We start from the raw sequence: 26,851 nt of genomic DNA on the forward strand, positions 1-26,851 counted from the left end.
ATAGATTAATTTTGTCTTTATGATTAAATGTGAAGTCTTTTTGATTAAATAATAGTATAATATGGTTTTTGGTTAAATTAAACTTAGTCAAAACCCTTTTTTATTAAAGCTTCCTTTAATTTAAGGTTAGTTAGGGGTTGTTGTATTTAAAAAAAAAAAAAATTGTTTCTACTATATAGTATTTGGTAAACTATAATGCTAAAAATGCTTTTAGCAAAAAAACCAAAAAAAAAGAGATGAGAGTAGGATTGTCAATATGAAAGTTTCAATAATTGGTACTGTTTGCTTGCCCCAAGTTTTTTTTTTTTTAGAAGCATGTGTAGAGCTGTTTCTGTTTTCTGTTGTTTTGGACCCATAATTTAAAAAATATATATATTTTTTTTCATTTACCAAATACAATTAATGTTCTAAATTTTTCAAAAAGCTGCTTTTAAAAAAATTCAAGTAACCAAACTAGCCCTTACTCTTAAATGTACCAATTTGTTCACTATTCATAAGTTGGCCATTGTAAACCATTCAGCTATGCGTATATTACCATTATATGTCTTTGTAACACATTGATAAACTAATGTACCACAATACATACTAGTGGATGGAGTTCAAAATATGTACCATTATTTGAAATTATTGGAAAAAAAAACCTAAGAGCATCTTCTAAGGAAATGTCAAATTCTAAGTGGAGATGTCATTGTGCATATTTGACATCAAAATTCCGTCCAACTGAAATGTTATTTGTGAACTGGATTTGAAACCTTTGTGATTACGAGTCAAATTTGAAATAAGACTTCATATTGTCACATTAGCCATTAATTATAATTTAACTGTTATAATTTGACATTTTCGTTAGAGATTGTCCAAAAATGATTCAACTTCAAAATTATATTAATATTAATAATTCATATCAAATCACCATCCTAATGCAACTATTCATTTATTGAGGCACTTACGCGGAATAGCCTTGTGTCATAAGTTATGTCGACTGATCGGGAGTTTCAGGACCATGGTCCAACCCAACCAATTTTCAGCTCATTCTCGGAGAAGTATGGGGTTCGTATTACGCAATGATAGAGGAGAGTTTTTGGCTGCTTTATCCACTAAGGTGACTGGGATTCTCCCCGCTGCTGGGACAAATTTTGGCAGCAAGGGAAGCTGCTGTTTTTGCACAGCAGCAGCGGTTCCCAGTTCCCACTGTTGGAACTTGAAGGTGATGCTCTTTTGGTCAGTAATGCTCTTTCTCACAAGGGTGTGAAGGTCTCTTCCCCATTGGGACATATTTTTGATGATACAAGAAGGATCTTGGAGAATCAAGCGCAATGGAAGGTTATTTACGGATAACGGACCTCGCACAATGTAGCGCATCACTTGGCTAGGTTGGGTTTAACCCAACGGCCTCTTAGTAACCTCCCAATGTAATCTTAAACCTTCTCATTGAGGATAGTAATTAATTGTAAGTTGTATTGGTGCGGAACGCTTTTTTCCTTCCACCGAGTGGAATTTCCCAACAAAGTTTTTATTGAGTCCCATCGTTTGCACCCTATCCTCAATGTTTATTTGTACGTATTTCAATCTAAATCAATGAATATCGTAATTTCTTCAAAAAAAATCTAACCTCATTTTTTCCCCTCAAAATAGACGGTTTGGATTGTTAAAGTTTGATGTGGAGTGGGTCCCACAACTAATTCCCATTTAAAAAACAAAAAAAAAAAAAAAAAAACAAAAAAAAAGAAAAGAAATCCCTTCGCTTAAAACTAACCAACACATGATCAAATTAATATGAAAAGAGGGTTTTTTTTAGATTTAATCCTTCAAGAAGATTGAAATTTAAAATAAACTTGATGTTAGATTACATATTGATTATAGTCCCTTGATGTGTCATTAATTCAAAATAATTAATGTGCATTTTTTTTTAATGCCTCCCATTAAATATTTTAATCTATTATTATACAAATTTTAATTTTTTTTTTTACCAAAAAAAAAGTTTTTATTTTAAATTTATTAATTTTATTTAACATTCTTCAAACTTGAAGACTCAATTAATGAAACTAAATGTTAGTATCGAAATGTATTATATTGAACTAATTTATTTAAATGTTAGTACCGAAATGTATGTACTGAAATATATGCACCGAAATGTATTATATTAAATTAATGTATCTAAATGTGTGTACCGAAATGTTAGTACTGAAATATATGTATCGAAATTATTATATTGAATTAATGTACCTAAATATTTATATCAAAATGTATGTATTGAAATGTGTGTACCTAAATATATGTACCGAAATGTATTATAATGAATTTAATGTACCTAAATGAAGAAGGTAAAGTACATCGAAATATATTGTATAACAAAAATTAGTTTGTCTAAATGTTTACAACAAAATATATTATGATAAATGAATCGAAAATCATAATTATAATGAAATATAATTAATACATTAAAATTAGGAAGAAAAAGATAAATAACTAAAAATTTAAAATGTAAATTAATAAATGAGGTTATTAATGTATCAAGGGACTAAAATTATATTTTGATCTTACTCATGGTTTTAGTCTAAAAGTCATCTTTTGCCAAGGATTAGATTGAAGTTTTCTATAAAAAATCATAATTACATTCTAATAATCATAGTAATAACTACAATCTATCTAAAATTTTCATCCAATACAGATCAATTTTAATAGCATCCTATATTTTTAAGTTGGACTAAGATCAGAAAATTTACTTAACTTGTTCTTCTTGCCAGAAGCATTCAAGTATTTTTAGAACCCACATACATTTTTCATAAAAACGCTTTTAGTCGCACTTTCCGATCAAGCCTTTAATGATGGCCAATGTTTATCTATCATTTATGACGTTATGTTGGTGTACTATTACATTTAAAAATAATGTTTTTCGAATACATAAAACTGATATACTTACTCAAGTATTCTCAAATATTAGTTGGTTTACAACAATAAGACCACATGTATCAAAAAGTGTATATAAATACCATTGGGGATGCCAATCTAAATAAACAACATTTCACGTAATTTATGATTTGAATCTTCATAAAATGACATGAATTGGCCCGAATAAGCCACATTGATAATAACTTGCAGCCACATTGTTTGGAAAAGGGAATACTTTAGATCCATAGGCTTGTTATGGTTCATTTCGTGATTCTAGTCACTGTTTTTATTGTAAGTGCTTATAATAGTTTGGATTGAATCACCACAAAATAATAAAAAATTCATTATAGATAGTTTGAGTTCTAGAGACTCCAATCGTATTATCAAATAAATGAATTACAATTCATTTAGGTGGATTATCAAATTAATGATACCCAAGAAGAATCAAATGTTTGTTAAAGGAAGAAATGAAAATAAAAATTGTTTAACTTGAAGATAGAAGATGAATTATTACTCATAATTAAAAGGAAAATTTTCAACTACAGTCCTTCACGAAATGCTATGATTAAAATGGATAACTATTCTTCATGTCCATCCCTTGTAACTTCTCAAAATTAAAATGATCATCCCTATCTTCACACCCCCACTTAGTAAATTCGTGTAGTAGTAGATACTAATACATATGTTTTAAAAAAAATACTTCTATTCATAGTAATCTCATTGATACGATAAGACATACTTTGTTTTTAAAATCAAACGTATTGCCCACTTTACTTTTCTAGTTTAATGCACATATTTTCACATTTTAATAATACACATGGAATGCACGTTATATATGTATTTTAACCCATTGTTAAGAAAAAGAAAGTAAATTAAAAATAAAAAGTTCTATAATGGCTGAACTTTTCATCGTATTTTGTTAAAAAATATGCTCCAATCAATACACGTACATAATTTTTATGTGTTTATTTGTCTCATATTAATTATATTTGGACGTATACCTTGATTAACGTGAATTATCCAATTCAGTCTAATCTTAAATACCAAATGAGTCCCCAAATAAAACAATCATTACATGGTAATCTCTAAAAGTGGGTTTAGATTACCCATAAAATATTTAACAAGCTTGGTACTCATTGGTGATTGAGAGAATCAGGGACACCCAACTTCTGTATGTGCTTTTCAGTAAAGCGACTGGCAAATTAACCCTACTTCTGTTTTATGCTTTGGATCCACTTAACACATATATGCTAATTAATCACATAAACCAAACTAAATTAATTATTAATAAGAAATTCATAAGCAGCGTAGCTTAAATCCTCCCCCCTCACCTTACCCGTGACACACAAAAACACTATCCCGTGGATTCCCCGCCGGCACCTGCCACCCTCTGCCTCCTTCCCTTCGTGTTGAACTTGATAAGCAAAATCAGCTTACCGTATATTTGCATGTGAAATATTTATTGGAACCCTTTTCACACTTCCATCGAATGCTTTGGTGTGTCCCACAAGCTTCTAACCATTGAAAGGGGGACACGTGGGGTGTCCCATGTGCTAACGTGAGGCCAGCGTAGATGGCCAATCCTACGTGTCATAGCTGGGAACCACAAATCATCCCCATTCAAACATATTTTAATAAAAATAAAATTAAGTGCGATTATACCAGTTCACATGCACTTTTCATAAAAAAATTATTAAATGTGTTGAGGCACAAAATTGAATTTGACTTTGAAACAGCATAAAGTGTTAAGGTTGTGACATTCGCAAGGTTGTTCCTGTCACAAAGTATAGGTAAATATGTAGAGAGATAGAGATAGGGAAGCGAACACAAGATGTATATGATTCATCCTAAGTTGAGCTACTCTACGAGGATAGAGAAGTTCTCATTAATAATTTATAGTGTACATGATACAGAAGTTTAAGCATAATCATCATTATTAGTGAATTTTAATAATGAATTAAGTACAATAATAGCATTAGGAATTAATTATAGGAGAATGGTAGGAGAGTCGTACGTTTTTGTCTGTAGTTGGTGTGGGATTCTGGAGGATTTATTCTGATGTTGATACGTGTCGCGTTGTGATTGACTTTTTAGTTGAAGAGAAACTTTTGTGCTTCAAAAAGTTGACCAATACTCCATAATTTCGAAATTGTTAAAATATAATACAAACAAAGCGAATTTGAACAAAAATAATACTGAGATGGTGACCTCCTAGACAATCCCCGTGTTGCATCCCCTCCTTTTCTCAACAAAAAATGCATTTTCAAAATGTGCGGCTCTTATTTTTGTCACAATGCACATCCTCTTGCTTTTGATTAGTGTTTTTGGTTATTGAGCTCACCCGTGAGAGCTCGCACGTGAAAGACTAAGACAAACACATGCATTTGTAATGCACGTACGTAAACATTGCATATTTTTTCTCCAAACACAAAATTTTAACCCAATAAAATCACTTCCACACTTTGCATTTTTCATAGCAAGTATCATTGGTGGCCGAAAACCTAGCTGAGCTACGTCGAACATTCAGGGTTTCCGAGTGATCAGGTGAATATTGTTTTTTCTTACAAAGTGATTGTCTACTCGAACATGTTATCGTCAGTAAATTATGACTCTGAATTATCGATTAACTGAATTGTATTTACTAGAAGAGTGTTACCCATTACTCTGTAGTTGCTAGGATTACTACCATTTACATTCATATCGTTAATTAACAATAATTAATTACCATGCTTAATTATTAGCTAGCTAGCTTATTAAGCTTGTGCATGCATGAGGGATCATGAGGGACTTGGGGTTTGCTAGCTTATGGACCAGGAAGGGGTAGATAGGGATTTGAATCAACCCGTGAATGGTATTAACATTGTTGTCGCACGCCAACTATATGCTTCTTCCTATTTCTATGGCCACAAGGAAAAAAGAGAGCTAGCTAAACAACAATGAAGAGTCACGAGAGAGTTGTTGCTTTTACATCACAACCACATCTTGCTATATGTATATTTTATTCTCTCATATATTCCTTACATTCCAAAAATCTCATAGCTCAGAAGGATGCTTGATAAACCAAAGTTTCGACCACATTTACAAATCATGTGATGTTTTATCAATAAAAAATAACCACTTTAAGTATAATTGAATTATCAACAACTACGTCATATAATTTAAAATTGTAGTTTAAATAGATGATCTCTCTAGCATTACGGAAACCTTTCTCTCTGTTCTCTCTATCATGTATTATATATTGCTATCACATGAATAATGTAACCTACTATAATGAATTTATGATGGTGTGCTGTATATGTGCACATCTGCTTATGAGAAAAGCTCTCATGCAATATGCTGTGTACACTATACTTTGTCTGTCTTTCATGTGATCACGTTATGAAAAAGATAGAGATAACAATACGTACAACATATTGTAAGAAAATCATTCCGACAACTATATGTTTTGCCTTTAAGTTGTATTATAGAATTTTCTGATGGAATAAAATCATCAAAACAAACAGTTTATACATTAAAACCTAGAGAAAAAGGTGTATTCATAGAAGATTATAGTTGTCCAATCTACTTAAGGTATATACTTATAATAAGTTATGCTTTGGCCTTAATTAACAAACACATTTCCACTTATCGGAGTCTAAAACCCAAGCTTTTTTTTTTTTTTTGAAAAAAAAAAAAAAAAAAAAAAAACCCCTCAAGATTTTTAAATTTGGTAAGGTCCCATTTTCCATATAACTCAGCTCACACAGTGCGATGTCTCTGACATATCGCACGTTCATTCAAAACGAATATTTTTTTTATTATCCCCATGTCAAATGAATTGGTTACCATAAAGACTTAGTATGGTGACTTTTCACTAGTACGTGCTAATATTAAGTGATTTTCACACATTTATGTCTTCAGATGTACACTTTAATTTATTTATGGCTATTTAATTAATAAATTAAAAGAAATTAACGGACAAAAATATATGTAATTGGTATAAAGAAAAAAAATTTTAATCACCAATTTTAGAAACCCAAGTTTGGCATAATGGAGAACAAATTCTAGAGAAGAAAATATATGAAGATTATAAATATGTATCCAGGGGTTCACATTCTCTTTCCTACTTGCTTTCAAAGCACCAATCCTAGAAACTCAAGTGCATCTAATGCTAGAATAACTGCATGGCAGCGAGATCTGAAAGCAAGAGCTAGCTAGATTGTCGAAAAAACTTAAAAACACATCTGTTTGCTGCAGGCTGCAGCACACTGTTTTAGGAAACTCCGGCCTCATAGCAGTTCACAAGCTCAAAACTGCTGATTAAATTCTTAATCCATCCCAATGCTTCATGTCGGCAACGATTTTGACACTCATATTTTACTTCCGTCAGCATTTACAAGCAAAACGCATCGTGAGCCTAAAAGATGAGCGTTAAAATTGCTAACAGTAGTATATGTCATGTGTGTGTCTATACGAAAACAGTAAGTACAAGAAAATAAAAAATGAAATTTTAACGAAAAGTTCATGGTACTGTTTATTTTAACGAAAAATCACATATTTACACTAAAAAGTCAATTCTATACTCACTTTACCCTTTATTTTTATTTTTTCTTTAAAACTCAAAATTTTAAAATCATTTTTATTAGTTTTACTAACAAAAAAAAAAGGGGGATGAAATAGAATTCTAGCTGGACCACATGGCAACAAACCAAATATATAGTATCACGGAGAAAAAGGCAAGAGGTCACCTGCAGAAAGAAATCTACAAAACAAAAAAGTAACAAAAGTCCACAAGACTGAAATATTTGCAACAGAAGATCAAGCTCCAAAAGCCACATAAAAAGCCTCCAAACAATTTTCCCAGACACAATCATACCTTTTTTTTTATATTTCATTTCATTTTATTTAACGTTTCATTCAACCTGAAGCTGACGCGTCATAGATGCATGAAAACAGTTCAGTGCTGTGAGAAGTTTTTTTTTTTGGTCAACTCACTGTTGTGGGAAGTTTGTGAGCTCATAACTTTGAGTATAAATTCGTGCTTATGTCTCCACTGGTCCTCTTGCCAGAACACTTTATATAGCTTCATGCCCCTCGAGCTCTCTCTCTCTCTCTCTCTCTCTCTCTCTCTCTCTAAGTGCATTTTGGTAATTTTCTCTCATAGGAAAACATGGAACTCGTTCACTGGTTTAGAGTCTTATTATGGATCGCAATGACTCTATTAACCTTCCAGTATGCAAGCAATGTGGAAGGAAGATATCATTACCACAAGAGAAACAAAAGCGCATCCCCTCCTCCTACCCCTGCAGAAGATCGGGGTTCTCCATCACCCCCAAGCATTGCTCCTCCTACCCTTGTAGAAAAACCAGTTGCTCCTCCTACCCCTGCAGAAGATCGGGGTTCTCCATCACCCCCAAGCATTGTTCCTCCTACCCCTGTAGAAGAACCAGTTGCTCCTCCTATCCCTGCAGAAGAGCCAGTTGCTCCTTCAACCCAGAGCATTGCTCCTCCTACCCCTGCAGAAGAGCCAGTTGCTCCTTCAACCCCGAGCATTGCTCCTCCTACCCCTGTAGAAGAACCAGTTGCTCCTCCTACCCCTGCAGAAAAGCCAGTTGCTCCTTCAACCCCGAGCGGCATTGCTCCTCCTACCCCTGTAGAAGAACCAGTTGCTCCTCCTACCCCTGCAGAAGAGCCAGTTGCTCCTTCAACCCCGAGCATTACTCCTCCTACCCCTTCTCCACATGTTCCCTCAGACCCTTACCCAAATGACCCTGGAAACAACTCTAGTAATTCTTCAGATTGTGTGTTCAATGTCATGGATTATGGGGCAGTTGGAGATGGCTCTGCTGATGACACTGCTGCATTTAGACAGGCTTGGAAAGAAGCCTGTGCTGTTGAATCAGGTGTTGTTTTGGCTCCTTCGGACTACTGCTTCAAAATCACCTCAACAATTTTTTCAGGTCCATGCCAGCCAGGATTAGTATTCCAAGTAAGAATTTTTATATATATATATTTTTTTCAGAAATTCCTTGTTCTAATGTTTGTCTCTAGCCGAGGCTCATACCTCAAGTAGTTAATTAGTAACTCTGAAAATGAAGAAAAACTTATCTACATCTGGAATGTCACTATAACAATATGTCTATTCACTCACACATTATCATATAATTAAACATTTTTACATGATATTGCGTTACTGACTTGGATCATCATAGTGACATCCCAAACATTAGTAAGCTATTATTCTAGTGATATTAATTTAACTTTTACTTTATCGGAGGAGGTTTTGAATTCCAATCTCATAGGCAACTGAATTTGGGAAGAAGCATTATCAACACAAAAACATTCAGGGACTCCAAATTGTGTGTTGCTATGAAATTTGGTTCATTAAATTTGTTCTTAAGGTTGAAATGTGAAACAGGTAGACGGGGTTTTGATGCCGCCGGACGGGCCAGAGACGTGGCCTACAAAAGACAGCCTAAACCAGTGGCTTGTGTTTTACAGACTCAACCAAATGACTTTCAATGGTACTGGAACCATCGAAGGCAATGGCCAAAAGTGGTGGGACCTCCCTTGCAAACCTCACAGGGTAATTTAACGTTCATCTATATATATATATCCTTCTAGCTTGAAAATGTTTAAGTTACTAATTTACAGTATTAACCGTTATGTTAATTACCCCAGGGTCCCAAAGGATCAACACTGCCAGGACCATGTGACAGCCCTGCGGTAAGTAAATCACTCCACAACCAAATTCAAGAACTGACCACAGTAAATATTCTGTCACAGTAACTTTATTCATCTTTTTACCATTTCTTTCCCTTCAGATGATCAGATTTTTCATGAGCTCTAATTTGGTGGTGAGAGGCTTAAGAATCCAAAACAGTCCAAAGTTCCACATGAAATTCGATGGCTGTGAAGGAGTACTGATCGAGAAAATATCCATTTCTTCACCAAAGCTTAGCCCCAACACAGATGGGATCCACATAGAGAACACAAAATCTGTTGCAATATACGACTCAATGATTAGCAACGGTAAGAAATTGTGATTGGTAATTCTGGGTAGCGATCTTCATACTTCATTTTTATTCGCTTGCATATCGTATTGAATGAATGTTTTATAATTTTTCCGCACTCGCAAAAGTAGTTCCGAAGGTAAAAAAAGAGTATTGAAATTACTAATGGACCTAAATTATTAACATGCCATGATTTAAACAGGTGATGACTGCATTTCAATAGGAACTGGGTGTGCAAATGTTGATATAATGGGTGTCACTTGCGGGCCAAGTCACGGGATTAGGTACGTACACGAATATTCTGTATCAATAAATTACACTCTCTCGGCTGCTACCTACCAATTATCATCCGTTTGAGTCCAAAACCTCGTTTGTATTTATGTCATTGTTTCTCTCAACCTCTAAAAGTGCCCTCCTTAACTTCTTCATGAAAAATGTTATGTTTTGATCATTTGGTAATTACTTTAACAGTTGGAAGGGCTTTAAGTTTAAGGGTTAACTACATTTTACACCACAAGATTTAGAGGTCATTTGCGAAATGAGTCACGAAGTTCTAAATTTTGCATTTTACATTAAGTGATTTTTGAATTGCACCAGAAGTGAAATTGACGGAGAGGTTATATCATGCAGTTCAGAAACCATGTGGTGTAAAAAATTGAAATCTCATGGCTCAATTTGCAAAAATGACCTCCAAACCTTATAGTGTAAAATGCAGTTAACCTAAGTTTAACTTCGCTTTTCAAACAAAAACTTCGTGATTTAACTTCTGAGACCCTCAATGTTCAATACTAGAGAGCTGATTTGACCTTTCAAATGCATAATGCTACGAATAAAACATCTCTGAGGCATTTTGTCAAACACATAATTAATGACTCACAGATATTGTGGTTAAATTATACCCTAACCCAATAATATTGAGAAACAAAAGTTATTGGGGATAATTGGCTACATTCAGTGGCGGAGTCAGCATTGGGTCATTGGTTATCCTTGACCCCAATAACTCCAAAAATCCATGTATATTTGTCTGTATATTGTATTTGACCCCAATAAATAGTTAAGCCAAACTAAATTATAACCTCCTCCTTCTACTACTTCTATTTTCTTCTATCATATTTGTCTACATTTTCTCTCTTATATGAAATGCTTTAGTTGAAAAGCCTTCCCAGTCACAATACTCCACAATGTCTTGCATCCACCCTCAACAAGCCTCAACAAATAATAGTAGTCGTTGACATATGTTGGCATAAACTTTCGACATGTGTTGACAGAATGCATCCATCCTCAACAAGCCTCAACAAATAATAGTAGTTGTTAACATATGTTGGCATAAACCTTCGACATGTGTTGACAGAAATTGGCAGGTGCCTATTAGGTGCTCGACGAAATGGCCCAATGAAGTTTTTTGGTTGATATTATGATCCCGTTACTTGAAAATTCTGTCCACGCCAGTAGCTACATTGACCCATTGTGTCCGCCAATGATCATAGACTAATTTGGCTATTATATATTTCCTGCAGCATTGGGAGTCTTGGCGTGCACAACTCTCAGGCATGCGTCTCCAACATCACAGTCCGCAACGCAGTCATACGTGAATCAGACAACGGCGTCCGAATCAAGACATGGCAAGGCGGGACTGGCTGCGTATCCGGCATCCTCTTCGAGAACATCCAGATGGAGAATGTGCTCAACTGCCTGCTCGTAGACCAGTACTACTGCTTATCAAAGGGATGCCTAAACCAAACCTCAGCAGTACTAGTCACAGATTTAACATACAGAAACATAAAGGGGACGTACAATGTGAGGACGCCTCCCATTCACTTTGCATGCAGTGACACCGTGGCATGCAGAAATATTACCCTCTCAGAAGTTGAGCTTTACCCACACGAAGGAGAGCTCATGGATGATCCCTTTTGTTGGAATGCTTATGGAATCCAGGAGACTGCTATTATTCCCCCTATTGATTGCTTGCAAGAGGGGGAACCTCAGGTTGCGGCTGAGGTGTCTGAGTATACTTGCTAGAGCGAGGAATATTTTGTTCGACCATTCGCGTACGACATCAAAGATAATCGGGTGGGATCAAATACAACTATATCTTGTTTGTATGTGAGTATAGTCGCATGGTCACGTGGCCAGCCGGTCAGACTAAAGAATTCTTATACTTTTACTGTATAGAGCCCAAGAGCCAATTATCTGTTGATGGGTCCATCCCTCTTCCTTATTGTGTGATGTGATGTGGGGAATTATTATCAATTGGGTCTTGTATTTTGGCCCTAAGATATAGTAATGATAATGTTGTTGTAAGGATGAATTTCATAGGAAAAAAGAGAAATTTTGTATATGCTTATAAGTAACTGAGTTATTTCTATATTACCAATTGATTTTATGGTGTAACCTCAACTTTCTTTATTGTATCAGAGCATGTTGGCCCATTTCTAAAGCCTAATGGCCACACTTGTTCCATGTTATCCGATTTGTGTGTCCATGTGCTAGGTTTGAAAATGTGTCACACGTGAGTGGGCGTGTTGAGAATATGACCCCCACATCGGGAAAATAAAGGATCTTGCATGTGCTTATAAGTGATGGAGCTACTATTTATATTGTCAATTAATTTTATAGTGAAATTCCAATTTTGTTCAAGTATGTGCTTACATTTATTAGTAAGGGTTATTATACAAAATGGTTTCTGAGATTTGCATGATCAATAGAAATGGTCCCTGAGATTGAAAATCAATAGAAATAGTCCCTAAGATTGTCCACCATCCATAATTTTGGTCATTCCGTTAAAAACGATTTTGGGCAATTTTCAAAGCTTTGTAACTCAATTGTTTTTAATCAAATTCGATCCATAATATATCAACATGAAGATAGGAAAGTGTAAAATAAGATTATACATATTTAGAAGCCCAATGGTTGCCAGAGATGGCCGGAATATAGCTTGAAAGGTGACTGGTCCGCGGGAAAACTGGAAAACTAGCCGGAAACTAGGTAAACTTTAAGCGTTCATAACTTCTTCAATACTCAACCAAATCGAGTGATTCAAAAATGAAAATAATACTTCTTGACGAGCTAAGTGGCTAACCATTTTAGAGTTAGCCACTTTCGAGCAGTTTTATGGCCAAACCACGATGAGTTAGCAGTAAAGAAAGATATCATCTCGTCGACAAGTATGATTTTTATTTTTGAATCACTTGATTTCGTTGAGTATTGAAAAAGTTATGAACATTTAAAGTTTACTCAATTTCCGGTGAGTTTTCCAGTTTTCCCACAGACCAGTCACCTTTCAGGCTATTTTCCGGCCATCTCTGACAATCATTGGGCTGCCGAATAGGAATAATCTTGTTCTACATTTTTATCTTCATTTTGATATATTATGGGTCGAATTTGGTTAAGAATCGATTGAGTTACGAAGCTTTAAAAATTGCCCAAAGAGTTTTTAACGGAAGGACCAAAATCATGGATGGTGGACAATCTTAGGGACCATTTCTATTGATTTTCAATCTCAGGGACCATTTCTATTGATCATGCAACTCTCAGGGACCATTTTTGTATAATAACCTTATTAGTATTTCTACATTAATAATGTATTGTGTTACATTTATGAAGTTTATATCTTCTCTCTTTTAAGTAATGTGCAGGGGTGTACATTTAATCAACTCAGTGTCGATCAAACCATGTTCTACAAGAATGAAACTCTTCCATACTCATCCTTAGTTTAAGCTCCAGCGATACATAAATAAATAATTAACCTTAATAAAATCTTAACAACAGTCGCATGTAAGAAATGAGTGATGATGTGCTCAATGTTTATAATACCTTCCTTCACTTTATCCTGCACCTTTAGATACTTAATATCCATCAACCTCGATACTTTAGACCTTTTATTGTTCTTGGCAAATAACACTGCAGATGTATTATCACAGAAGATCTTCACTGACCTTTCAATGCTTCTAACTACCTTCATATGATAAATCAAATTCTTCAACCAGTTTGCTTATCTCATTGCCTCGAAGCACCCAATATACTCAGACTCCATTGTTGACACTGCCCTCATTTGTTGTTTCTTACTTCTCCATGAAATTGCACCTCCAGCTAACATAAAAACATAACCACTAGTTGATATTCTATCATCAACACATCCTCCAAGATCAGCATCAGTATAACATGTTAATTCTAGATCTTCAACATAGTGGTAACATAGTACATAAGATTGAGTCTTCTTTAAGTAATTGAGTACTTTCTTTCCAGCATTCCAATGAGAAAGCCCTGATTCGATTGAAACCTTCCCAAAACACTTAATGCAAATGCAAGTTCTGGTCTGGTACAAACTTGAGCATACATCACACTGCCAACTAAGGAAGCATAAGGTTTGTCCTTTATATGTTGAATCTCGAATTCAGTTATGGGACATTGCTTGGTAAAGAGTTTGTCTCCCTTACTAATTGGCACATCTCCATTGCTGCAATTCCCCATTTGAACCTCTTCAATACTTTAATGATGTAATTCTTTTGTGCTAGCCCAAAAACTCTTTGTTGCTTATTTTGACAAATTTCAATCCCCAAAACATAATGAGCCTTTCCCAAGTCCTTCATATCAAAATGGCTTGACAACATGCTTTTGGTTTCTATAAGAACATAGAATTTGTACTGGCAAGCAAGATATTATCCACATAAAGAACCACGAAAATGAATTGAGACTTTACCATTTTTAGATAAATGCAGTTGTCTATCTTGTTCTCAGTGAAATCAAAACTTGTCACTACTTAGTCAAATTTCTTGTACTATTGTCTTGAAGCTTGTTTAAGTCCATAAATGGACTTGTTGAGTTTGCAAATCCAATGTTCTTTCCCCCTTTCAACGAATCTAAGTGGTTGCTTCATGTAAATGTGCTCATCTAATCGACCATTTAAGAAAGTTGTCTTAACATGTCATGCCCCGACCCACGAATAAAGACTATTCACGAGTTAGGGTGTGAGCCATACCTTAGCTATAGAAATAAATTCTACAACCAAGATATGGTGAAAAATAAAATTAAACTATAATAAAAGCTTGAGTTTACCACATAAACTTTATTGAATACGTAGTAGATTAACTATAGTGCACAAATTAATTCACAACAAAAAGTACCAACAGAATAATAATTAGATTGTAACAATTCTTTCGAATGCATGAAATATGTGCAAATGAGATGGATAAGTGTACTCACTCCCTTTTAATCCCTCTAACACATACCTAAGGCACCCAAGCCTGCACGTCCTATACCACTTGGCTCCGAATACCTTAGAATATGAGTTAACTCCCGTTCATCCCTTAAACCCAATTTTTGTAATTAAATTCTCAGTTTCCACTTTATTATACAGACACTTCTCCCGACGCCCAATTGTATATTCAAGCTCTTCCCCCAATGCCTAACATATACAAGATTTCATTAATTTATAACCAACTAGTTGTATACTCAAGCCCTTCCCCCGATGCCTGATGTATACAAGGTTCATTATTTTATATTCAAGGCAAACTTCAGCCCTTGCATATCCTCACAACTCAAACACTTCACACAAGTGAGCACTTGACACAACACAACTCTTTTTCTTGCTTTGCATGAATGTTTAGACTTGTTTTTAATCTCTAAAAAATCTCAAACCTTAAATTGTTTTAAAATTTTCAAAGTTAAGGTTGAAAAACAGTTAAATAAACAAATCAAAATAGTAAGATCCGATCGTAGAGGTGAGTTCTTTGGGAGATACACATAACAAGGGCAACTCAAGGGAATTGCATTATATTTGCAGCAAGAAAGTATAGTAGCTCAATATACAACCCTAGGTACACCACCACAAAATGGAGTAGCTGAGAGAAGAAGTAGAATTCTTAAAGACATGATGATGAGCATGTTTTCATATGCACATCTTCCATAATTTCTATGGGGTGAAGCAATTAAAAAAGCCAATTATATACTCAATATAGTGCCAACCAAAGCTGTCAATATCACACCTTTTGAAGCTTGGACAGGAAGGAAACCTAGTTTTTCACATTTTCATACATGGGGATGTAGGTGTAAAGCCAGGCTTTACAATCCAAATGAAAGAAAATTGGATTTGAAGACAACAATTTGTTATTTGGTTGGTTATGCTAAGAGATCCAAGGGATTTCGATTTTATTGCCCATAGTCATACGCTAGATTTGCAGAGGCCCACAATGCAAAATTTATTGAAGATGACAATTGTAATGAAGTTATCTCCAAGTGTTCGATTACTTTTGAGCAAGAAAATGAGTCTGCATGTACCAATTTGCCTTCTGATAATCATGGTTCAATGTTAACATTGCTAGTTCCCATGTTGACTCCACTTGTTTTCACTTTGACTACACACATTCCTTCTCATTCACCTATTGTATCAATGAGTAATATTTAGCCCTTTATACCCTTATTACAACCATCCCTTGATACTCATGATACCGATATTGAGAGGCCTAGTACTAGTACTGCATTGGTTTCATTGTAGCCTTCACAGTCAATAGCTAGTGGTCAATCTTTATAGCCCACAAGAAAGTCTTCAAGACAAAGAAAGTCAGCAATATCAGATGATTACATGGTGTATTTGCAGGAAATTGATTATGATATTGGTGATTAAGATGATCTAATCACTTATCAGGAGGCAATGGTAGGTTCTCATGCTTCTTTTTGGCATGCTGCAATGGTTGATGAATTGAATTCTATGTCCAATAATAATGTATGGAGTTTAGTGGAACCAACACCAGAGATTAAGGTTATAGGTTGCAAATGGGTCTTCAAAACAAAAAGAGATTCAAAAGGCAATGTGGAGAGACATAAGGCAAAGCTTGTGGCTAAAGGTTTTACTCAAAACCAAGGTGTGGATTACGCTGAAACCTTTTCTCCAGCTTCCACAAAAGATTCATTTCATGTGATTATGGCATTGATTGCACTATTCAACTTAGAACTTCACCAAACGGATGTTATGTAATACCCAGTATTAAAAAAAATTGGTTATATATATGTATAATATTATTTTGTTAGGCCTTAAAACTTATTCTTTTTACTTGTTGATGGAAAATCACCATTGCTAGCTTTAGTGATCTTTAATTTGAAGCATAATTAGGAACAAAGAGCTAAGAGCTTGAAGTAGGGATTATCTAACTAGAATTGGTGTGATATTTTTTTAACCAATGGTGAGGTGGCAAGTTGAGTTGACATAGTGTGATTATTCAGCCGTAAACATTATATATATAAACAAATGTCCACTCACAAATCATGTTGCCAAGTCGAACTCGCCTCGTAGCATCGAGAATCCTTGTAATGCATTTCGCCTAGAAACGAAACCATTTAGGTAAATACGTAACGTACTAATATATAAACACGTTTTCATACAAAGTACTGCTAATAAAGAAACTATTTTAAAATAGTCGAATTTTGGAAAATGGAGGGCGGATTCGGGTCCAACACATCGAAGGTCGGCAACCCCGACTCGCCGGAAAATCCAACAACTCCAAAAATTCCTAAATTTTACAAAAATGAAGATCTCAATGAGAGGAACAACTTTCATACCTGTGACTAAGGCCAATTTGGTCGGGAAAAGCCTTAATTTCGCTAAAACTCGGCGGAACCCTAGAAATGGTTGGTTCTTGATTCGAGTCCAAACAAGCTCTGACGCCTCAACGAATGCAAGGACTTTGTTCTTGAGGTTGAGGGGAGTCCATTGGTTGTGGTGTCGATGGTAATCATTGTCGGAATCATCGAAAAAGGGAGAAAACTCCATGGACAACTGTGGGTTTTGTGACTTTGATCTGTAACATTGAGTTAGAAATTTAAAAATCCAACCCCAGAAGGATGTTGGGTTCGCCGAGAGCTTTCCATAGACATCGAAATCACCTCAAACGGACATCTGACAGAGAAAATATGACGGGGTCAAGGAACCGAGTCGGCGGGTTGGAAACGGATCAAGGTGATCCGATGCGCCTCTTCTCTCTCATTTCCCCTCATTTCTCTCCTCTCCCATTGGTCCCCCTTTCTTCTTATTTCTCTTGACTTGGCAGCGCCCACCCTCCTTTATCTTTTTTCCTTTGCATCTCCACCATCCATTTCCTCATTTCCTTTAATCTGGGCCACACACGTGGCATTCCAGATTTTGCTCCAAAAATCTGGAGCATTCTAGAAAAATAATCAATTGACAATTTTGTCCTCGACATTGTTCGTTATAGCTCCAAATTACATTTCGTTCACGCCCACCCGTTCGTAGTGACGAGTACTGTCCAAATACACCAAGAAAATGATTCTTAAGTGACAAGACAAAGCGGTCAACAAAAGTCAACGTCTTTACCTCGAAGGGCATTTTTCGTAATTTCACATTTTAAAATTATAAAAACCATAATTTTTGGGGAGGGGTCGTTACATTTTATCCTTTATTAGGTCCCGAAATTATTTTTTATTAATTTTTAAAGTTCAAAAATAGAAAAAAAAGATGAATACTAATAGTGGGGCCCCAAAAGAGATTTGTAGGTGTCTGAAATCTTGGGAATATCCTAAATTAATTTTAGGAAATATGTGGTGTGAGTAGATAACTCTAACTTTGGATTACAACGAATGTTGGAAAAGTTCTCAAAATCAATTGGAGAACTGTTACGGAAAAAATTGAAATTTTTGGCTTTAGCAAATATTTTTTCTCGGAGTTAAGGAAAATGTTGCAAGATCTTTAGATGTGATCCTACCGTTTATTAGGTCTCAAAACTATTTTTTATTGATTCTTAAAGTTGAAAATTACAAAAATATTTTTAAATTTAGGTTTTAAATCATTGATTTCAAGTGTTTAAATATGAATTATAATAGGTTTTGTACGGAAAAATATATTTTGAAGAACATGAAAATTATAGTTTGTTGTTATGGTAAGAGAAATAAAAGGAAAAAAAATGAAAATGGATGCATCGGTATGGAGATAGCGACTTAATTGGAATATAGTCGCTACATTACTAGCAACCTTTTTTGAAGAGGATCAGTGCCAAAGTACCGATCATATCCTTTTCTATTTTTTTCTCCTTTTTTCTTTTCCCATTGAATGCTTTTTTCTTCCTACATTACTTTATTTAGATTGAAATTCCTTTAGATTAAGATTTATATCCTTGTTTTCAGATTTTTTGACATGCATTATAAGAAAATTTCATCAAAAACACATTTTCTAGAACATGAAGATGATAGTTTGGTGTTGTGGTATGGGAAAAACAAAAAATTAAAAAAAAAATTAAAAATTGAAAAAAAAATTAATGGTTCAGGCGCAGGGAGACGCAGTCCAAACTCGTGCCATCAGGAAGGCCTAAGGCGCAGCAAAAGCAGTGGAGACCCATGAGGTATGGTGTTTAGCGACGTGTGGATAGTAACACCTTGAGTTCAAGTGTTTAGGGGCGTGTGAATCATAACACCCTAAGTTCAACGCGTTTTAGTGCCCAGCGCACTTGAATTCTTTTCCCTCGTAGCAATGTGGTGGAGAAATGTTTTTTTTTTTAATTTTAAAGAAGGGGTTAATGAATTAAAAGTTACGACTTTTGTGTGATGGTTGATAGCAGCTTATAAATGCCCCAATCCCTGCAATCATACTTCATCCCACCAACCATGGTTAACCCTTGAGATTAAAACTAAACCCTACTCCCTATTAATAACGACCTATAAATGCCCACCCTTGACACTGTTGAGCCATATATTTTCATAAAGAAAATAAATAGTAGTCCAGAACGTGGACCGACTAGAAATAAGGTTCACATTATATATAAGAAGAGAAAAATAATCTCAACAACCCACAAACTAAAAAAATCTCACTTTCAGAAGTGCGATAATTCCGAGTTTGTATCTTGAAATTCGTAAAAACCCCTTAATAGTCAAATCATTACAAAGAGAAAATAAAGTTACCTGCATCCCTTCAACAACACTAATGCCAACTCCAATATCAGCTTTTTGCAGCATGCCAACGTCATTTGCACCGTCACCAACAGAAAGTGTCATTTTACGTAGTTCTATCAGATTACTTGATGTCAGCAACTGGCCTTATGAAAAACCTTTAGATAATTTGAATGGATATGCTCATGAGCATGATCGAGATACTAACAAGAGCTTTCTGTTTGGGCGTAGAGCGGCAGCATATAGCAGAAGCACAAGTAATTGCAAGCTCCAAGAACGATTTTTCGACATCCTTCTTGAGACAAAATTCCAAGGACTTCCCATCAATTATCAAGCCAAACGATTTAGCTTGGTTCGAACTTTCTTTAGCTTCATTAATTTGCAAAATACCTTCTCCAATTTGCTTCCTTATGCTTGCAAGAGAAGCCTTAAAAAAATCAAGGTTTCAGAAATTACATCACAGAAAAAGAAAAAAGCAAGGAAAAACCCGAAGGAAAGGCTGTATGACAGATTGCTAAAACACGGTGACTCAGATTCATAGGTTATTTCTCCTGATGCTTTATCCACAACTGGAATGGCCGCATGACAGATTGCTAAAACCCGAAGGAATTTCTGTATGATATCCGAATGAGGTTCATTGACCCACAGCCCATTCATGATGCGTTCGTCTCTAAAGTTGAAACCCTTTATTGACTCTCCAGAGTCAACATTATAACTAGCATGATCTAATACATCACCAGTTTCAGGCAGTCCATTGACTCCGTCCTTTCTGTTTGCCAGCGCCCTCTCCAAAGATATTGGTATTAAATATCCATACAACATAAGCGCTGTCAAGAAATGGAAAAAAGCCGCAAGTGCTGGTCTTTTGGGGTCATAAAACACGGTTGAATGATCTGGACGAAGATACCACCTTCTTATATTTCCACCACTTATATCCCGTCTAGTGTTGATTCCAAAAAAGAGAGATCCAGTAAAGGCTATCACGACCACAGAACTGAAAAGAATGTAGATTATCTTATCCATTTTCCTCTCGATTTTACTTCTCTTTGAAGGAGGATCTGTTGCATTCTGCATCACTTTTGTGTCGTGTCCAGTAAAGACGATGACACCATGGACATATTCAGTATTTTTCAGCTTAGAATCTCTTAAGAGCATCTGTTGTAAGGAAAGCGAGTAAGGCTTTCCATCATAGAACAATGTCCCAACAAATGAATACAGATTTTCATTTGGGTCCTCACACTCGATCACCGCTTAAAATTTTTCCAAGGAATCTTCATCTTGAAGATGGGATGTCACCTCCAATGCATACTTCAATTTTAAATTAGTTTCTCCATCAAGGTTCATAGTATCAACATGGCAAATCCCATCCTCATAGCTTGACGAAAGCAAAAGCAGATCCGCAGGAAAGTACTCATCCTCGTGCACCTACACAGCATCTCCAGCCCGGAGTTTCTTCCATCTGGTCTTGTAGAATGTACAATTCCTACCATAAACTCTAACCTTTCGACTGTTTGCCTCAATATCTTGAAACAGTTTCGAATTTATAGCCAATTCAATTAGGAGAAACAAATAAAAAAAAACAACCAAAATATTAATTTCGAGCTACTTCCTAATAGCATTGATCCTACAACAACCAAAATGACTACATATTCTAAACCTTCCCCTAGCACAATTCAAATTTAACTACACTCTATATTCTTTATAGATAATCTGTAAAAGCGCTTTCAGTCATTTAAAAGCAGTTCCTAAAACAGCCCTAATTCGAATATGACCATACAACTTCAAATAACTAGTAATACCAATACCGTGAAAATGTTTACCTGCTTTCTTTGCCTCCAATCTTCAACAGCTTCCTTAGCCATAGCAGCTCCGATCACCACTATCAATGGCACAGCTACACTAACAACTCTAAAGGGGGCCAACGGACTGAACGAAGTTATGAAACACAAGCTACAACGAGAAAGTATATATTTGCAACCCTCCTAAACTGCTCAAACAACGACTTTGGAAAGAAGTTCGCCGCCGTGTACTTGGTAGTCGAAACATAATTTCCCCTGTATCTCAACTCAAGTGCCTCTGGATATCACCTATGAAAGCGAAATTTTGCACCAATTTCTACGCCAACAGAGTGTCAAGACAATTAACACAAATCTACCCGAAATCGACAAAGCCCCATTGGAGGAGGAGCTCAAAGATCAAAACTTGAGCAACACATCAGAACATTGATTGAGTGCCTTGCTTACCCAGAGCAACAAAGTGGGTGCACAAAGTTTGCATCTTTAAGCTCCACATTTATCTCACTAATTATTTGTTTCATAAAGCTAGCCTCTTGAGTGTGGCAATTGGCTTTTTTCACGGTTTTACTGTTATTTTTTGTTTTTTAAAAGTTTATTTATTTCAAATATTATTGCTTTTATTCAAATATATATTGAATTTTACCTTTGTGTGTGTGTGTGTGTGTATATATATAATACAAGTGAAAATAAAACAAGAAGAAGGTTGATATAAATTGGAGCAAAGATGGCAAACTTTTTACACGGCTAAGAAAACCAGGTGGGTGGAATTTCAAGAAATCCTAGAAGTTGTGTTTCAAAGAATTCCTTACTTCCATTGCAGGCTCTGCGGAGATCTCTTGCTTAAGGCTGCTTGTTTGGTTTTCAGCTCAAAATCTAGAGAGAGAAAGAGAGAGAGGAGGATTCTCTACCCTTCTAATCATTCTACCCTTCCATGCCCTCATATTTGAACGGTCACGGTTAAGCCACATCAACATCTTATATTGATTTTTTTATAGAGATAATAAGACAAAAAGCAATGTGCAAGAGGAGGAGATGGAAGGGGATGAGAATAGGAGGGTAAAGAATCCTCCTCCGAAAGAGAGTGGAGAGAGAGAGAGAGAGAGAGAAAATAAGTGAACTTTGTATGGGTAGTAGTTGTTAGCTTCGCCGCTTTAATAAGCAATGGACACATAGAGAGAGAGAGAAAAAAAAAGAATCTATTGTAATAGATAAAATCGGACTCGAACCACGGGATCACCCCCTACAATTTGATACAAATTGATTATGTCTCAAATTTAAAATTCATTAGTAAATTGTAAAATATATAACTGTGTTAAAAATTGAAATAGAACTGTAACGAAACGTGATGGTATTTGTGGTCTTTGTGAATTTGTAGAAGGAATTCGAAGAAGATTCCTTTTAATTCGGATAAACTAGAATAACGGTGTACCAATACGATATAAATTGATGTCATTATTGGGTTTGTTTTCGATGTGGAATGAGCCTGTAGGGAATGAAGGCAACGTAAGTTTACATGAAGATCGGTCACAATCTTTGCCCGCACACGTGGCTGACTGTGATTCTGCTTTCTTGAGTCCCTTCTTCCCTGGGTCAAACAAAAGTTAGAAAGTTAGAACCGTGCATAGTCATCACCTTTGTCTTGTAGCTTCTGGATAACTTTGAGGAAATATTCCGTTGGAGTGTCCTAAATTAATTTTAGGAAATATGTGGTGCGAGTAGATAACTCTAACTTTGGCTTACAACGAATGTTGTAAAAGTTCTTAAAATCGATTGGAAAATTGTTAAGGAAAAAATCCAAATTTTTAGCTTTAGCAAATATTTTGTCTTGGAGGTAAGGAAAATATTGCAAGATCTTTGGACATGATCATACCGTTTATTAGGTCTCAAAACTATTTTTTATTGATTCTTAAAATGGAAATTTACAAAAATATCTTTAAATTTAGGTTTTAAATCGTTGATTTCAAGTGTTTAAATATGAATTATAATGGGTTTTGTACGGAAAATATATTTTGAAGAAGATGAAATTTATAGTTTGTTGTTATGGTTAGAGAAATAAAAAAAAATTAAAAAAGAAAAAAAAACTGAAAAGGAAAAAAATATGAAAATGGGAGGATCGGTAGCGACTTAATTTGAACATACTAGCGACTCTTACTAATGAGGATCAGATGCAAAGTACCGATCGCATCCTTTTTTTTTTTTTCCTCCTTTTTTTCTTTTTCCATTGAATATTTTTTTTCTTCCTACATTACTTTATTTAGATTGAAATTCCTTTAGATTAAGATTTATATCCTTGTTTTCATTTTTTTTGACATGGATTTTCATCGAAAACACATTTTGTAGAACATGAAGATGATAGTTTGGTGTTGAGAAAAGCAAAAACATAGAAAAATTAAAAAAATAAAATAAAATAAATGGTTTAGGTGCAGGGAGACGCAACCCAAACTCACGCCCAAGCCCAAACTCTTAGCTTCAGCAAATATTTTGTCTTGGAGGTAAGGAAAATATTGCAAGATCTTTGGACATGATGATACCGTTTATTAGGTCTCAAAACTATTTTTTATTGATTCTTAAAGTGGAAAATTACAAAAATATCTTTAAATTTAGGTTTTAAATCGTTGATTTCAAGTGTTTAAATATGAATTATAATGGGTTTTGTACGGAAAATATATTTTGAAGAAGATGAAATTTATAGTTTGTTGTTATGGTTAGAGAAATAAAAAAAAATATTTAAAAAAGAAAAAAAAACTGAAAAGGAAAAAAATATGAAAATGGGAGGATCGGTATGAAGCTAGCAACTTAATTTGAAAATACTAGCGACTCTTACTAACGAGGATCAGAAGCAAAGTACCGATCGTATCCTTTTTTTTTTTTTTCCTCCTTTTTTTCTTTTTCAATTGAATATTTTTTTTCTTCCTACATTACTTTATTGAGATTGAAATTCCTTTAGATTAAGATTTATATCCTTGTTTTCATATTTTTTGACATGGATTTTCATCGAAAACACATTTTGTAGAACATGAAGATGATAGTTTAGTGTTGAGAAAAGCAAAAACTTAGAAAAATTAAAAAAATAAAATAGAATAAATGGTTTAGGTGCAGGGAGACGCAACCCGAACTCACGCCCAAGCCCAAACTCTTAGCTTTAGCAAATATTTTGTCTTGGAGGTAAGGAAAATATTGCAAGATCTTTGGACATGATGATACCGTTTATTAGGTCTCAAAACTATTTTTTATTGATTCTTAAAGTGGAAAATTACAAAAATATCTTTAAATTTAGGTTTTAAATCGTTGATTTCAAGTGTTTAACTATAAATTATAATGGGTTTTGTACGGAAAATATATTTTGAAGAAGATGAAATTTATAGTTTGTTGTTATGGTTAGAGAAATAAAAAAAATTAAAAAAGAAAAAAAAACTGAAAAGGAAAAAAATATGAAAATGGGAGGATCGGTATGAAGCTAGCGACTTAATTTGAACATACTAGCGACTCTTACGAACGAGGATCAGAAGCAAAGTACCGATCGCATCCTTTTTTTTTTTTTTTTCCTCTTTTTTTCTTTTTCCATTGAATATTTTTTTTCTTCCTACATTACTTTATTTCGATTGAAATTCCTTTAGATTAAGATTTATATCCTTGTTTTCATATTTTTTGACATGGATTTTCATCGAAAACACATTTTGTAGAACATGAAGATGATAGTTTGGTGTTGAGAAAAGCAAAAACTTAGAAAAATTAAAAAAATAAAATAGAATAAATCGTTTAGGTGCAGGGAGACGCAACCCGAACTCACGCCCAAGCCCAAACTCTTAGCTTTAGCAAATATTTTGTCTTGGAGGTAAGGAAAATATTGCAAGATCTTTGGACATGATGATACCGTTTATTAGGTCTCAAAACTATTTTTTATTGATTCTTAAAGTGGAAAATTACAAAAATATCTTTAAATTTAGGTTTTAAATCGTTGATTTCAAGTGTTTAAATATGAATTATAATGGGTTTTGTACGGAAAATATATTTTGAAGAAGATGAAATTTATAGTTTGTTGTTATGGTTAGAGAAATAAAAAAAATTAAAAAAGAAAAAAAAACTGAAAAGGAAAAAAATATGAAAATGGGAGGATCGGTATGAAGCTAGCGACTTAATTTGAACATACTAGCGACTCTTACGAACGAGGATCAGACGCAAAGTACCGATCGCATCCTTTTTTTTTTTTTTTCCTCCTTTTTTTCTTTTTCCATTGAATATTTTTTTTCTTCCTACATTACTTTATTTCGATTGAAATTCCTTTAGATTAAGATTTATATCCTTGTTTTCATATTTTTTGACATGGATTTTCATCGAAAACACATTTTGTAGAACATGAAGATGATAGTTTGGTGTTGAGAAAAGCAAAAACATAGAAAAATTAAAAAAAATAAAATAAAATAAATGGTTTAGGTGCAGGGAGACGCAACCCAAACTCACGCCCAAGCCCAAACTCTTAGCTTCAGCAAATATTTTGTCTTCGAGGTAAGGAAAATATTGCAAGATCTTTGGACATGATCATACCGTTTATTAGGTCTCAAAACTATTTTTTATTGATTCTTAAAGTGGAAAATTACACAAATATCTTTAAATTTAGGTTTTAAATCGTTGATTTCAAGTGTTTAAATATGAATTATAATGGGTTTTGTACGGAAAATATATTTTGAAGAAGATGAAATTTATAGTTTGTTGTTATGGTTAGAGAAATAAAAAAAAATTTTAAAAAGAAAAAAAAATTGAAAAGGAAAAAAATATGAAAATGGAAGGATCGGTATGACGCTAGCGACTTAATTTGAAAATACTAGCGACTCTTACTAACGAGGATCAGAAGCAAAGTACCGATCGAATCCTTTTTTTTTTTTTCCTCCTTTTTTTCTTTTTCCATTGAATATTTTTTTTCTTCCTACATTACTTTATTTCGATTGAAATTCCTTTAGATTAAGATTTATATCCTTGTTTTCATATTTTTTGACATGGATTTTCATCGAAAACACATTTTGTAGAACATGAAGATGATAGTTTGGTGTTGAGAAAAGCTAAAACTTAGAAAAATTAAAAAAATAAAATAGAATAAATGGTTTAGGTGCAGGGAGACGCAACTCGAACTCACGCCCAAGCCCAAACTCTTAGCTTTAGCAAATATTTTGTCTTGGAGGTAAGGAAAATATTGCAAGATCTTTGGACATGATTATACCGTTTATTAGGTCTCAAAACTATTTTTTATTGATTCTTAAAGTGGAAAATTACAAAAATATCTTTAAA

General features: G+C 34.4%; 1 protein-coding gene and 1 pseudogene across 2 annotated transcripts in view; one reads left to right on the plus strand and one right to left on the minus strand.

Annotated features, from left to right (window-relative positions):
• The first annotated feature begins 7,929 nt into the window (after positions 1-7,929).
• The window catches only part of LOC137736441 (polygalacturonase At1g48100), a 35,003-nt gene continuing 16,081 nt past the window's right edge, over positions 7,930-26,851 (plus strand). The window contains exons 1-6 of one of the 2 annotated variants that reach the window (XR_015955307.1): positions 7,930-8,857; positions 9,287-9,454; positions 9,550-9,594; positions 9,693-9,900; positions 10,084-10,165; positions 11,399-12,047. Coding sequence is in view for 1 of the 2 variants with exons in the window: in XM_068475707.2 (XP_068331808.2) it covers positions 8,039-8,857; positions 9,287-9,454; positions 9,550-9,594; positions 9,693-9,900; positions 10,084-10,165; positions 11,399-11,900 (1,824 nt within the window). In the remaining variant the exon portion in view is untranslated. Of the gene's footprint in view, positions 8,858-9,286; positions 9,455-9,549; positions 9,595-9,692; positions 9,901-10,083; positions 10,166-11,398; positions 12,273-26,851 lie in introns of those variants that run through there. The other variant, XM_068475707.2, reaches the window with a different exon arrangement.
• LOC137736218 (putative phospholipid-transporting ATPase 8 pseudogene) lies at positions 20,033-21,634 on the minus strand (annotated as a pseudogene).

Source organism: Pyrus communis, chromosome 13, assembly GCF_041283825.1.
Source record: "Pyrus communis isolate YQ-2024b chromosome 13, ASM4128382v1, whole genome shotgun sequence".
In the NCBI taxonomy this organism is placed as follows: Eukaryota; Viridiplantae; Streptophyta; class Magnoliopsida; order Rosales; family Rosaceae; genus Pyrus; species Pyrus communis.